The 15,344-nt window shown below is 41.0% G+C and overlaps 1 protein-coding gene across 1 annotated transcript; it reads left to right on the forward strand.

The window, feature by feature from the left end:
• The first annotated feature begins 1,251 nt into the window (after window positions 1–1,251).
• dhfr (dihydrofolate reductase) lies at window positions 1,252–14,592 on the forward strand. Its single transcript, XM_082555255.1, has 6 exons — window positions 1,252–1,406; window positions 1,881–1,930; window positions 11,141–11,246; window positions 11,451–11,574; window positions 11,818–11,933; window positions 14,159–14,592. Exons 1-6 carry the CDS (start codon window positions 1,315–1,317, stop codon window positions 14,238–14,240), a joined length of 570 nt encoding a protein of 189 aa, XP_082411381.1. The 5' UTR covers window positions 1,252–1,314; the 3' UTR covers window positions 14,241–14,592.
• Window positions 14,593–15,344: the final 752 nt, after the last annotated feature.

The raw sequence follows: 15,344 nt of genomic DNA on the forward strand, positions 1-15,344 counted from the left end.
ATTTTACCCTGTTAAAAGCTTCCTTTAAAAATATAAGTGACATAGACACATTTTGCGCCTTTTGTAAGATTGTCCCAGAGACCTGCTCGCATTTACTTTTGGTTGTGTACCTTTACTCAGATTTTATGGAGAGATATCACTAGTTGCATCTCTTACAGCATCTTATCAAAATTTGTACCATGTTTTTATTGTAATCAAAACACGTTTTTATTTGGTTATACTGACTCTAGTGAGCTTTTTACCTCATGAATCTGATTTTACTCCTCGCCAAATACCGCATCCATAAATTCAATTCAATTTCAATTCAGTCTTTATTGACAGACTTTATTTCCATAGTTAAAAGGATGGCTCACTGTCGGATCTGTGTGTGCTAAAATTATACTGTTTCTAGAGCCGTCCAGTCGTTCTCTAAAAGTGAACTTTAAATTCCGTAAAAGTCCAAATACCCACAGCTACAAACATCTGACTGGCACTAGACCCTCTAGGTATCCTAAGAAGGATTCTCCTTGCATCATTATATGCAACATGCAGCTTCTGCATGCTACATTGTTTGTAAGATGACCACAAGCGGGCAGTATATGGCGGTGCGCTTTAAACCCACTTTAACTGGAAGTGAAGAAAAGCTGAATTTGCGTACAATAGTATTTTCCTGCACAGAGTTTACACCGTTGTCGCTATATATCATCATCATCATCACTTATTTGATCAGTAAGGGGGTAAAGGGGGTAGGAACCGTAGAAGTGTAAACTACTCCTTTTCGAGCACACACATTCTATAGACATAAATATATACATGAAAATTTGATGATTTTTAAGTTTTGTTTTGTTTTTCTTTTTTCTCTTGTTATTTCAGTTATATTTGCATGTTCGAAATAAAATTCTATTCTATTCTAATAATAAAGTGAAAGATGTATTTCACCATTAAATGTAAGTTCTCAAACAAGAAACCGTACTTCTCCCCTTTCAGGAAAGAATTAGATCTCTGACTACAATTTGTTCCTCTCACAACAAGAAAGCTTTAAAAACCAAAAATATTTGTAATATTTTTAATCTCTTTAATTATTCGGCGTCAAAGCATCTCTCGCTTTTGTCCCCCTTTTAACCTGTATTTCTATACTATTTGTTTAATTATACATACTGTTCCAATGTATTATAATTTTGCACTACAATAATACATTGTGTTCTCCATGTATTATGCTTGCTGTTGTTAAAAAAGGTTTCTGTTGAAATAAAGTTGGAGAAAAAAAAGAGAAGCAATCGTCGTCATTTCCGGCGTTTCTGTGGCGGGAGTGTACAGTGTCAGTCCACGGTAACGATGGCCCGCGTTTTGAACGCCATTGTGGCCGTGTGCCCTGACCGGGGAATCGGCAACAAGGGAAACCTGCCATGGCACCCCATTAGGCTCAGGTCAGTCCCGCCGGCCGATGTTTTTGTATCTCTTATGTCGAGTATCTGTGTTTATATTGATTAATCGACAGGATTTCTGAAATGAACCGTTTTGTATGGCACTGTACATCGGCTGTGCTACATTTTTAATCACTGTACATATCTTCAGACAATCAATATGCTTTGGCTAGATCTCTGGTGAAGAAAACATTTTTAATATCTTATCTGGGTAATGGACGTGTACAAGTGACTTTGGCAAAACCTGACAGCAGCTTCTACACTGTGACAGAAATGTTGTTTCTGGCTCAAAGTGACTTAATATCATTCATGAGAAATAAGTCTGAGATGTGTTTGGCGGATTATAGGCCAACAATTCATTCACAACAGTTTAAATATGGGACATTTGTTGGTACAAGCTAAGTCTAACCTAAGGTCAAGCGAGCTGATGTAGCGACGTTAAAATGTACATCTGTAAACATACATGTTCTTTTACAGTAAGGAATTCGCACATTTCCGAAAGATGACAGCAACTCCGTCAGTGAAAGGTAACTCATCTCCACCTTGTCTTTGCTTAGTCACAGGTCAAAGTTCTCTGAGTGACCTAACTTAAACATGAACATAAAGCAACAAGTGTGCTGCTTGTATCGAAGGGCCAGGGTTGAATAGAATAGAATCATTCTTTAATTGTCCCACAAGGGGAAATTTGGGCTACGTCCACACGTACCCGGGTATTTTTGAAAACGGAAAATCTCCGTTTTCAAAAATACCCGGGTACGTGTGGACGTAACCTTGGTTGTAACAGCAGCAAGAAAAACACATATACAAACAATGCTGCTTGGCTACAAACTTTCCTGATACCAACTTACAGTGTCCTATCTCTTTAAGACTGCACCTTACTCCACCCTTACCCTGTCCCTCCCTCTTCTTGAGGTAGGCCTACATGTCTACCACAGCTATTTCAATCTTCTTCTTTTTTCTTTGCAAAATTCACCAAGATTCGTCCTTCTGGATTTCTCTGCTTAACATCAAATCAAATCACTTTTATTGTCACATCACATGTGCAGGTACATTGGTACAGCACATGTGAGTGAAATTCTTGTGTGCGAGCTTCACAAGCAACAGAGTTGTTCAAAATACAATAATGTAAACAAGCAAAATACAAGAATGGCTACATCTGAAACTAATAAATATATGTACAATATATAATAGTATATGCATTTCTGGATGTGTATACTAAATATTTTTCTGTGTGTGTGTGTGTGTACACATATTTTACAAATTAAATAGAGTAAACAATGAATAGAATATATAAAATAAATAAAATAAAATATACAGAGTGAGACATGTGCAAAACAGTGGCATTACTGTACAGTATGGAGTGCATAATGTTAAAGTTCCAGTAGTGAAGCTGAGGTGTCTATGAAGTGTTCAGCAGTCTGATGGCCTGATGGAAAAAGCTGTCTCTCAGTCTGCTGGTACGGGACCGGATGCTGCAGAACCTCCTTCCTGATGGAAGTAGTCTGAACAGTTTATGGCTGGGGTGACTGGAGTCCTTGATGATCCTCCCCGCTTTCTTCAGGCAGCGCTTCCTGTAGATGTCTTGGAGGGAGGGAAGCTCACCTCCAATTATCCGTTCAGAGCACCGCACTACTCGCTGGAGAGCTTTGCAGTTGTAGGCGGTGCTGTTGCCATACCAGGTGGTGATGCATCCAGTGAGGATGCTCTCAATGGCACAGTGATAGAAGGTCCTGAGGATGCGGGGGCTCATGCCGAATCTTTTCAGTCTCCTGAGAAAGAAGAGGCGCTGCTGCACCTTCTTCACTGTTTTGTTTGTGTGTACTGACCACGTAAGATCCTCAGCCAGATGTACACCAAGGAACCGGAAGCTGCTCACTCTCTCCACAGCAGCGCCGCTGATGGTGATGGGGGTGTGTACTTCTCTGCACCTCCGGAAGTCCACTATCAACTCCTTTGTCTTTGCGACGTTGAGGGTGAGATGGTTGTCTTGACACCAGTGGGTCAGGGCGCTGACCTCCTCCCTGTAAGCTGTCTCATCACTGTTGGTGATAAGACCCACCACTGTAGTGTCGTCCGCAAACTTCACAATGATGTTGGAGTTGTTAGTGGCTGTGCAGTCGTAGGTGTAGAGTGAGTACAGGAGAGGGCTCAGTACACACCCCTGTGGAGCACCAGTGTTCAGTGTGATGGGGGATGAGGTGATGCTGCCCAGTCTGACCACTTGGCGTATGTCAGACAGGAAGCTAAGGATCCAGCTGCAGAGGGAGCTGCTCAGTCCTAGATCCTGCAGTTTCCTGTCCAGCTTCGAGGGAACGATGGTGTTGAATGCTGAGCTGTAATCTACAAACAGCATTCTCACATACGTGTCTCTCTTCTCCAGGTGTGACAGGGCAGTGTGTAGTGTCAGGGCTATGGCATCATCAGTGGACCTGTTGTGGCGGTATGCGAACTGTAGAGGGTCCAGTGAGTCGGGTAGTGCAGAGCAGATGAAGTCCCTGACCAGCTTCTCGAAGCATTTGCTTACGATGGGGGTCAGGGCTACAGGTCGCCAGTCGTTCAATGAGGAGATGGTGGAGGATTTGGGTACAGGGACGATGGTGGCCATTTTGAAGCAGGCTGGGACTACAGACAGAGAGAGGGAAAGGTTGAAGATGTGCGTGAACACTCCAGCCAGCTGAGCCGCGCATGACTTGAGGACGCGGCCGGGAATCCCGTCCGGACCAGTAGCTTTGCGTGCGTTCACCTTCCTGAAGCACCTCCGCACATCCTCCTCAGACACAGTGTGCGCACCGCGGATGACGTCAGTGCGCACACTGTCCGGTCTCATGGTGTTTTCGCTGTGTCGAATCTAGCATAGAATACGTTTAGATCCTCACACAGAGAGGCCGTGGTCTGCGGTGTGCTGGTTTTCCCTCTAAAGTCTGTGATCGTGTTTAGTCCCTGCCACATACTCCGAGGGTTGTCAAACTGTTGCTCCACCCTGTCCCTGTACTCACGTTTGGCTGCTTTGATCGTCTTCCGGAGTTGGTAATGTGCGTGTTTGTAGTCCGATGTGTTCGCGGAGGCAAAGGCGGTGCTCCGTGCCGCGCGAACATCTCCGTTAATCCAGGGTTTTTGATTTGGGAAGGATTTAACTGTTCTGGATGGGACGACATCTTCCACGCATTTCCTGATAAATCCGCAGACTGAGTCTGTGTATTCATCAATGTCCCTAGCAGCCACGTGAAACATTTCCCAGTCCGCGTGATCAAAACAGTCCCGCAGCGCAGACTCCGATCATACTAATCCAACACCTACTAGTTACCTGTTATTTTACCTACATGTTGGTGAAAGAACACGACTTGGTGTTGGTGCTATGGTAGAGTATCACTCCCTGCTCCTGTTACTATGAATGATGGTGTTTTTGTATAACTTATCTGTTACAATGGCCTATAATTTTAATAAAAAGCTCACACACGCCAAAGCACATAATTCGATTCACCCACTAATTATATTCGCAGTATTCATTCAGTGTGTCTTTCTGGATTTGCTAGCTTAGTTTAGCTCGTAGCCAGATCTCTAGCAACATGGCCTCTCCACCCGTCCCTCCTGCACTTTCCTGCTCAGTGTGTCAGAAGTTTAGTTACTCCTCTGCCTCCTTTAGTAATAATGATACTTGTACCTGTAGTCAGTGCGACCGAAGCCACCCTCATGTGTTGAGGAGCAAACTCTGGTTGTTGGCAATACTGTTTTGAAACGTAAAAATAATAAACGTGATAACCTCAAATTACAGAAAAAAACCCATCTAGATAGTGACTATAAAAACGATTGACCAAGTTACAGATATTGCAGCTCATTTATTTAACTTTTTCTTTGGTGTGTGGGGAGACATACATGGTGTGCCCATCAAAAGTCCCACGGCTGTCTGCATGAATTATGAGCAGGGCTGAGATTTCGGCTCCCACATACCGATGGACAATTAATAACTGACTTATGAAATTAATCGTGGGACAGATATAATTGTGTCAAACAAAAATGGGCCAGATGTGACCCGCGAGCCATACATTTGACACTCCTGTTCTGGATCTTGTATCTGGCACATATGGCATAGAAACTGAACACTTAAGAGTATTTCCTGACTGTTTTCCTACTTTTGTCTAATCCTTTCCTAATAACATTTAAATTAATGGATTACACAGCACATCAGAGTAAAATAATCTATGGGATAATCGATAATTACTTGATTACTAAAATAGCTGATAGCTGCAGCCCTACAGCTACCTGAATGCTACTCTGTTTTTGTTGTCAAAATTTTTTTATTGAGAATTCCTTAATCATGAATATGCATATTGTCATGACCATTGATCAAAAACTGATCAATGACCTTGAGTACCATTCACAGAGAGTTGGGGAATGGGTGCAATCATAGCATTGTAAGATGTTGAAAGTAAGATTTACCATCTTACTTTCAACATCTTACAATGCTTTGATTGCACCTCATGGTTTATTTCACTCACTGCTCAGTGACGAAGTTTACGTCACTGGGATCCAAGCAGATTTGTGGAAAGTGTGACATTCCTTTTTTTTTTTTTTTTTTTTTTTTTGCAACATCCACATAAACTAAACAACATGGTAAATAATGTAATATGTTTTACACTATCATTGTGAAACTACATATTTTGGAGAGTAGTATATATCGAAAAGTAATTCACTGTGTATCATAACACACTCCAATTCAACAGATGTAGCTCAGGATTTTAGCACAGATTTACCTCTGTCCAGACCCATCATAATTATGTCATTATGTCAAACCCATACTTTGGGTTTTGTGAAAAAACAGAAGCTTGTCAGAAGTTGGTTGTTATTATTATTAATTATTAATGGCCCGCTTGTATGTGGGAGCTGAATCTTCAGCCCTGCTGAGAATCTATGCAGGTAGGGGTGGGACTTTATTTTGATGGGGCACACTATGTGGCCAGTCACATGAAAAGACAGACTGGGACCATACCATCATACCAATTCTTGATTTAACAGGGAGCATATGAAGGGAAGCCAATATAGGAGAAATATGTTCTCTCTTTTTTAGTCCCTGTCAATAAAGTGCTTTGAGTGCTCAGAAGAGTAGAAAAGTGCTATATATGAACCAGTCCATTTACCATTTACTCTTGCTGTAGCATTTTGGATTAACTGAAGACTTCTCCAGGAGTTTTTAAGACATCCTGATAATAATAAAATACAGTAGTCCAGCCTAGAAGTAATAAATGCATGAACTAGTTTTTCAGCATCACTCCGAGACAGGATATTTCTAATTTTAGGGATTTTGTGCAAATGGAAAAAAGCAGTCGTATATATGTTTAGTATGTGTGTTTGAAGGACATATACTGGTCAAAAAAATGGTTCCTCACAGTGTTACTGGATGCTGAGATAATGACATCCAGAGTAAGAATCTGGTGAGATACCATATTTTGAAGATTTTCAGGGCCGAGTACAATGACCTCAGTTATATCTGAATTTAGAAGTAGAAAATTAGAAAGCATCCAGGTCTTTGTCTTTAAGACATTCCTGTAGTTTAACTAATTGGTGTTGCTTCATGGATAGATAAAGTTGGGTGTCATCTGCATAGCAGTGAAAATGTATCCAATCCCTTCTGAAGATACTGCCAAAGAGAAGCATGTATAATGTAAATAGAATTGGTCCTAGCACGGAACCCTATGGAACTCCATAGTTAACCTGTGTGTGAAGAGGACTCTCCATTTACATGAACAAATTGAACTCTTTTAGATAGATATGATACAAACCACTGTTGGACAGTACCTGTAATACGTGTACTGCATGCTTTAATAGGATATTATGGTCAGGGTTTTGGGTGGATAATGGGAGGAGAGAAGCTGCAGAGAGGCATGTAAGACATCTCTGCTTCCTCCTCCCAACTCCGGATAATCACATTTTGGGGTGGTTTAATAAATTTGGCCAGATTTCTAGAAATGAGAGCTGCTCCATCCAAAGTGGGATGGATGCCATCTCTCTTAACAAGTCCAGGTTGGCTCCAGAAAGTTTCCCAATTATCTATAAAGTAGGGGTGCAACAATACACAAAATTCACGGTTCGGTTCGGTTCGATACTTTGGTGTCACGGTTCGATATTTTTTCGATACAAAAAAAATGTTCATGCCTTTTTAATTTGTCATTTATTAAACTTATAAATATATATTTTAACTCAAAAGTACAGTTTTTAAATTTAATGTTGCTGAAACAAAAGTAATTAAAAAAATAAATATATCTCAGGGCTCTCAAAATTTCAAAATCTCTGGTAGCCCTTCGGGCATTTTTTGGTAGCCCAAAATAAATGTAAGTAGCCCGAATAAAAAGAGAGAGCAATTTTGTGATTGATGTTTTGTTTCCTTTACAATATTATACATTAAAGTATAATATTGTAAAGGAAACAAAACATCAGTCAAAAAATTGTTGAAAAACAAATTACAACATTGTATAAAAATTACAATCATCAACTCAAATACTTGGTTCTAATTGAACAGAAATTTCTATGAACTTGTAAGAACTGTGTAGGACATGGAATCAGTCTGTGTCAGATCCTGAATTTGAAATTTCCACTGAAGTCACGGGTAAGAGGCAAGTGGAACCAAGATCTAGGCCATTTGCTTTTTGAAGTTTGCAAAGACTGCTAAATTTTGCCAGTGGTAGTTCACTCTTTGCAACATAGTACGCTGTTCTAAACAGATTTTTCAGGTTTATTTTTAGTATGTTATTTGCAATTGGTGTTTGTTCTGGGAAAGATATTGCAGACTGAGCAATAATGCATTTCTTGCATTTCTCATGGGTTCTAATGGGGGCCTTTCTTAAAATGACTGGTCCCAGTAACAAAGGCGCTTGTCGACTCAGGAATCGAGAGAAAACCAACAACACACTCGGCAGAACATTATGTTATTTACACGGGTGCACATAAGTGGTCCGCATGTGCGCATTCGCTGTCAAAATAAAAGACGCGCACCAGATAAGAAGTTGCAACGCGCGTTTGTGTCCATATAAAAGGCACTGTTTTTGTCCGCTAGAGTGGGATTTTCACGGCACATTCTGCACCACATCTCTGTGCGTTCATCATTTGTTTGAAGCCAGCTCACCTCCTGCAACCACTTTTCCGAGAATACGTGCTGTTTTTATGGTTCGGACTCCTTCTGACATTTTGGAGGTGGAGGAACACCAAAGTAATTGCTTAAAGGATTTTGTTTCTTCGACATCTTTAAGAGTTCTAAACAAATGTCTGTCCTCCTCCAGAAAATCTTATGTATGCAAACACGCGTTTTGGTTTTTTTTTTTGGTTTTTTTTGGACAGCGAATGCGCACCTGCGGACCACTTATGTGCAGCCCCGGTTATTTAGCTTGTCGTATTGCAGCCACAGAAATTCTTTTGTCCATGAAACCATAAAACTGCACTTTCTTTTTGCCTTATAGTCTGATTTGTCATAACTTTTCCGTTTTGTGGTAAGCTTTTCTTTGGCTGTCACTTCTTTACCCTGACCTGTCTTATTTGGCTCAGCAGAACTAAAATATATATCCTGCTGCTTTTACACACGCACTCACATAACGCTCAGCGATTCTCTGCGCGATCAACCTCTCACATGTTTAAGCTGCGGGAGATTTCACTTGTCATGTTTGCATAGTAAGCGAATGATTGATAAGACGATGTCAGAGGAATTGGTGCGCAAATTATCATCACTCACCAATCAGTACTGTCGCTCTCTATACACAGTTTGCGCGATTGCAAAGTGAAAGCAAAAAACAAGCGCAAATTCAAACGCGATTTCAATATAATAATAATAATAATAATAATAATAATGGATACTTTATTGATCCCCATGGGGAAATTACTTGTTTTTCTCTGCATTTGACCCATTCACTCAGTGAAGCAGTGGGCAGCCCACTAAGCAGGCGCCCGGGGAGCAGTGTGTAGGGACGGTACAGGGTAGCCGTTAAGTGGATTCGAACCGCCGACCTTCCGATCATGGGGCGACCACTTTACCTACTGAGCTATCCCTGCCCCCCAATATGTCACATATTGACAGTGGCTCACCGATGCCAATGACATAATTACCCAGCTACATTTCCGAAAGAATGCAAAAGCATTGACATATATTTTTCCTTCAATAGCCCGACGGGCAGGGCAGAGATAGATTTTGGTAGCCCGACTGGAAAAATCGCTAGCCCCAGGACGTCGGGCTAGCGATTTTGCAAGCCCTGTATCTGATTGAGGAATCACTCATCTTTGGAAAAGGGTTTATTACAGAGAAATGGCTCTTTCCAAAATAAAAGCAATACTATCCGCTTCTTCTGGGCTATATTCTCAGCAGCATATTGTAGCGGGTCAGGGCTGTTCGGGGTTCTGTTTGTACAGTTATGTTTTGTTTATGTTGCCATAGTGACGGGTGACGCCCTCTCGCTGCAACGGTGTGTCCTTCCGGGGTCAGAGGGTGCCCTGTGTGTTGTTGTTGTTGCTGTGCGGTTGCCGCGCTGAGCAGTTAGCTAGCGGCAGTGTTCTTCTGCAGATGTCAATAAATGGCTGTGCTCCCTGGCTAGCTCACGGGAAGCAAGACCAAACGACACCTCCGTCTCCTCCTTGTCTGAGCTCGCCACAATATTAAACATATCAGGTCCCCATAAGGAGAATCATGTGCTAACGGCTGTCTAAATGACTCTGGTAAAGTTTGTAGCATGCATGCTTGTTGTTTTTGTCTGCTTCCACTTGATTTTGCACTAGGATGATGTCGGCGTAAATGTGCAGTCATATTCGTTGTGTTCCCACTAGTGCTGTCAGCGTTAATCTCGTTGAAATGACGTTAACGCCACAACACGGCAAATCTCCGTTAATGAGCTACCGCGGATCGCCCCGTGCGTGGGGCTAGACGGCCAACATGTTAACGAGCTAACTGCGCTAACACACTAGTTCCCACCCATGTAATTGAGCATTGCGTGGCACATCCAACATACTGTTTTACTTTTGTCCATGACGCGCTTACCTTCAGGGTCATACGTCACATGAAAACCAAAATAATTCCAAACGCCAGATCTGAATGAGGGTGGGGGAGGTTCAATTTGCCATGTTGCAAGGAGCGCTTAACTTCTGTCTCGCTAGCTTGCCCTGCGCTCTTCCTTCTGACAATGCTGTCTGTGTTGAACGCTCAGTGGATCTGCGCTCGACAGTGCAGCCTAGGCAGAGTAGTCGAACGCAGATTCACTGAGCGCTCAAAATAAATTACAAATTTTGTATTGTTCGATACATATGCGTACCGAACCGAAACACTGTATCGAACGGTTCAATATCGATACGAGTATCATTGCACCCCTACTATAAAGCCCACATCATTTTTTTGGACACCACTCAGACAGCCAGCAATTTAAGGAGAACATGCAGCTAAACATGTCACTCCTGATTGAGGAGAGGACCGGAGAAAAAAGACAAAACAAAAGACTGGGTGGTCAGCTACCAGGACTTTTTCTGTAATTTTACACATTTATTTCTTACAATTTAAGTCTGAAGAGTTCTGACAAATTTCAGTTACATATTTAACTTAATTACACAGACACAAAGTGGAGTTTCACTTGTTCGTCCCACTTAAGATCAAAATGGGCGGTATGTGGCCTGTGACATAAAAGGAGTTTGACACTCCATGCACTGGAGATTGCACGCTAAAACATGTGATAATAATAACTGATTAAATGAATTCAAAACCTGTCTTTGTGCAGGCAAGCAGAATGTGGTGATCATGGGCAAGAAGACGTGGTACTCCATCCCAGAGAAGAACAGACCTCTGAGCAACAGAGTCAACATTGTCCTCAGCAGGAAGTGCAAGTATTTGTCACACACAGTGCCATTTCACGGTGTCACGTTTTATCATAATGCCCAGTGTGCAGTGCATTGACTTCCTGCGTGTCTGTGTGAGTGTGTGTGTGTGTGTGTGGGGGGGGGGATATTTTATTACTCAGTGCAGAGTTTTGCTACACAAAGTATTGCCCTGTTCTAACTGACATGCTGTAACTGGTCATTCTGGTCCAGAGTGCCCCCTGCAGGAGCACACTACTTGGCGTCAGACTTCAGCTCAGCCCTCAGGCTAATCGAAACAGAACTGGCTGATCAGGCCGATCAGGTCTGGGTTATAGGGGGCAGTTCTCTCTACAAGGTATGTTTGTATTCACTTCCACTTTTTTTTAGAGTCAGAAATTGGTCATTTTGAATTAACCAAAAAAGAGTAGGCCAGGCTAACTGATTACATATTAATAGTCAGCTGGACTCTAAATAGTTACTCCAAAGTGGTTTTTACTGTCACACTGGTGACTGCTACTATTGATGGTTATATAGTGAAGCACTTCAAGAGAAGCTGCAACTACACACCTTTCTCTTTAATTATGTTTTGATCATCCAGGAGATGATGGGGAGCACGGGAATGAGAAGACTGTTTGTCACTCAAATTCTGAAGCAGTTTCAGTGCGACACATTCTTACCTGAGATCAGTCTGGACAAATATCGTCTGCTGCCAGAGTAAGACCATCACACATGCTTGGCACTAGTTTATGCATATTTGTCACACATTTCAAATCATTAAACAGAACTAAAATACCCCTGAGTCACACTAATTGTCGGGAATCCTCGAAGAACAGGCCGAGGAGTTTCCCTGATGCTTAGCTTTGTCCACCCTAGCTGGAAAATCCAGAAAACTGTTTTATTTCTTATTTATCGTCCACCAGGCCCTTACTCGAAGAAGTCGTACCATTAATTAATGCTTCAATTAATATTAATATGATCAACTTATCTCTATTAATTGGCTACGTACCACAGGCTGTCGAGCTGGCAGTAGCAATCACCTGACCCATCTGTCAGCTAATTATAGGCCATTTTCCAACCTTTGTTTTTTCTCAAAGGTTCTTGAAAGAGTAGTTGTCAAACAGTCAGTCAGGTTTCAGAGCTCATCACAGCACAGAAACAGCTTTAGTGAAGGGAAAATGATCTTCTTATGGCCTCTGTCAGTTTACTTGTCTCTGTGCTTATCCTTATATTTTATTACAGTGGTTAGAGCAGGGGTGGGCAATTCAAGGCCTCGAGGGCCGGTGTCCTGCAGGTTTTAAATCTCACCTTGGGTCAACACACCTGAATCAACCGATTCGTTCGTTACCAGCCCTCTGGAGAACTTCAGGACATGTTGAGGAGCTAATGTAGCCATTTAAATCAGCTGTGTTGGATCAAGGACACATCTAAAACCTGCAGGGACACTGGCCCTCGAGGCCTGGAGTTGCCCACCCCTGGGTTAGAGCATGCTGATAGGTAAGGTGATGCACTGCAGTTGTTTGAAACATATCTATCTAACAGTCTCCAGTTTGTTTGTTTGTATTGAGAGTCCTCTTCACACACTTAATTACTTGTGTGTAAAGAGGATAATTTTGGGAGTTCTACTGGATTCTGTGCTAGGACCAATTCTGTTTACACTATGCTTATGCACTATCATTAAAAGGCATAGCAAACGTTTTCACTTCTATGCAGATGATATCCAACTTTTTCAATCCATAAAGCCAGATAACACACACCAATTAATTAAACTTCAGTGATGTCTTAAAGAAATAAAGACATGGATGATCTCTAATTTACTCCTTCTAAAATCAGATAAAACTAAGGTTATTGAACTCGGCCCTGAAAATCTTTGAAATATAGTACTGAATGGGAAGTAGAGACTTCAGCTTCCAGGCCCCTCTTCTGTGGAACCAGGTCTCATTTTGAATATTTTTGCATATAGATTGGATCAGGTGACCCTGAATCCTCCTTTAGTTACGCTGCAATAGGTCTAGGCTGCTGGGGGATTCCCATGATGGACAGAGTGTTTCCCTTTCACTCACTATGTGTTTATACACCACTCTGCATTTAATGATTAGTTATTATTAATCTCTGGCTCTCTTCCACAGTGTGTCGTTGTCCTGTCTTCCTCCCCTCACCCCCAACAGGTCGCAACAGATGGCTGCCCCTCCCTGAGCCTGGTTCTGCCAGAGGTTTCTTCCTGTTAAAAAGGAGTTTTTCCTTCCCACTCTTGCTAAAGTGTTTGCTCAAATGGGGTCATCTGATTGTTTTCTCTATTTTCTTTGTATTATTGTAGGGTCTTTACCTTATAATATAAAGCTTGAGGTAACTGTTGCTTGGAGTTGGCACTACCATGAGCCACTGATATTTGGAAGTTTTACTGTAATCCACCAGAATCCCATTTGTCCCATTGTGGGCCAGTGCATGAAATTCTTGTATCTTTGCAAGTTCTATAATGGAGCCGTGTGACTATTTTTGTCCATGCAAGTGTCGAGAGGGAGTATCTGACACTACACAAAAAATAATAATGCAGTGCAGTGCATCATCGCAGTACAATTTTTTTTATATGGAAAATAATTTGTTTGATCCTCTACACCGGGCATTTTGTATAGGGTCACATCAGCCGTGGCAGTTCATCATGGAAAAACAACTAATCAACACATTTCAACTTTATATTCAAAATACTATTTCAAGAATTATCTCAAAATTTGTACCTCCTTCTCAAAATGATCAATAGCTCTAATACTCCTTGGTACACACATAACAAAGTAAGGAAAATGTTGAAGGTTGATTATATAATAAAGTGTTATGTGAATGATGTTGAAATTGGGTATTTGAATGTGAAATAATGCACTTGCCTCTAAACTTTATTTGTAGATGAATCAAGATGCATTAAAGGTTAAAGATCATTTCTCCTACAGGTTTCCAGATGTACCACATGAGCTGCAGGAGGAGAATGGGATTCAGTACCGATTTGAAGTCTATGAGAGCATCCAGGAATGATGAGGCAACGCAGAAATCAAAAAAGTTGATGTGATTTGTAAATGATCACCATTATGTAAATGCTGGACTTATTGTTTGGAACAGACGGCGGAAAACAAAAACAAACCTGTGTTAAGTAGTACTGGAATTGACCCACCACACTTCACAGGTGTGATGGAAGTGATGCTGGGACTAGATCTAGTTTGATTTGAGTTTGTTCAGTTTTGTTTTCTTCAAGTAATGAATGATCTTAGAAAAGGAAGAGGTATGTAAAGGTGTAGTCTCTGATCTCTTTTCTCATATAAATGTGTCACAGCAAAGTAAACAAAATAAAGTGCAACTGTGGCTTCTGGAAAGTCACTTGTTTAATTTATTTATTATTTTGTCCTCTTTCCTTTTGCAATCAGAATTTTGATCTGAATGCACAGTGGTGACGAACACATTTTGCTTTTGCAAGAACAATTGTCAATTTTAAACAACACCTTATACATTTTTGATTACCATTTGGGGGATGCAGAGATTTTGTTACCCAAGTAGCTTTTTATAGATTGTGTTGACTGGGATTAAATTTTTCCTGTACGATGGATTTCAGTTGCTGATATTCAAGGAATTTACTGTTGCTAATTCTATAGTTATTCAAATGAAATACATTTGAAATCTTGTATAAGATGTTCTAGATTTTTTTTTTTATCCCTTTCACCAAGCTGAATGCCAAGCGTGAACAACAAATTGATTCACTGATCTACATCATCAGTTTTATTTTATATTACCTTTTTGACAAAAGCTACAAAATGGATGGCTACAACAGCTAAGTTTGCTTCTTAAGCACTATATGTTCACTAATAAGGGTAGGATAAAGCTGTCGTTGGAAAAAAGATGTTGATAGCTACCATAGAAAATTAGTTAGAGAAGCTTTGAGATGCATGTTTTGGAGACCTAGAGTACTTTTGCCCCTTTTCTCATAGATTTACATACAATCAAAAGTGTCTCTGAAATCACAGGAGTCACCCTCTGCTGGCTATTAAAAGAATGTTGGTTCAAGGATTGTTAACTTGGTAAACTTTTATTAGAGTGTTAAATGGCTGCAAAGTAAAGTCTACAAGGTTTCCCACTCTGACAGCTTTC

The sequence above is a fragment of the Aulonocara stuartgranti genome (genome assembly GCF_965226115.1).
Source record: "Aulonocara stuartgranti genome assembly, chromosome: 12".
In the NCBI taxonomy this organism is placed as follows: Eukaryota; Metazoa; Chordata; class Actinopteri; order Cichliformes; family Cichlidae; genus Aulonocara; species Aulonocara stuartgranti.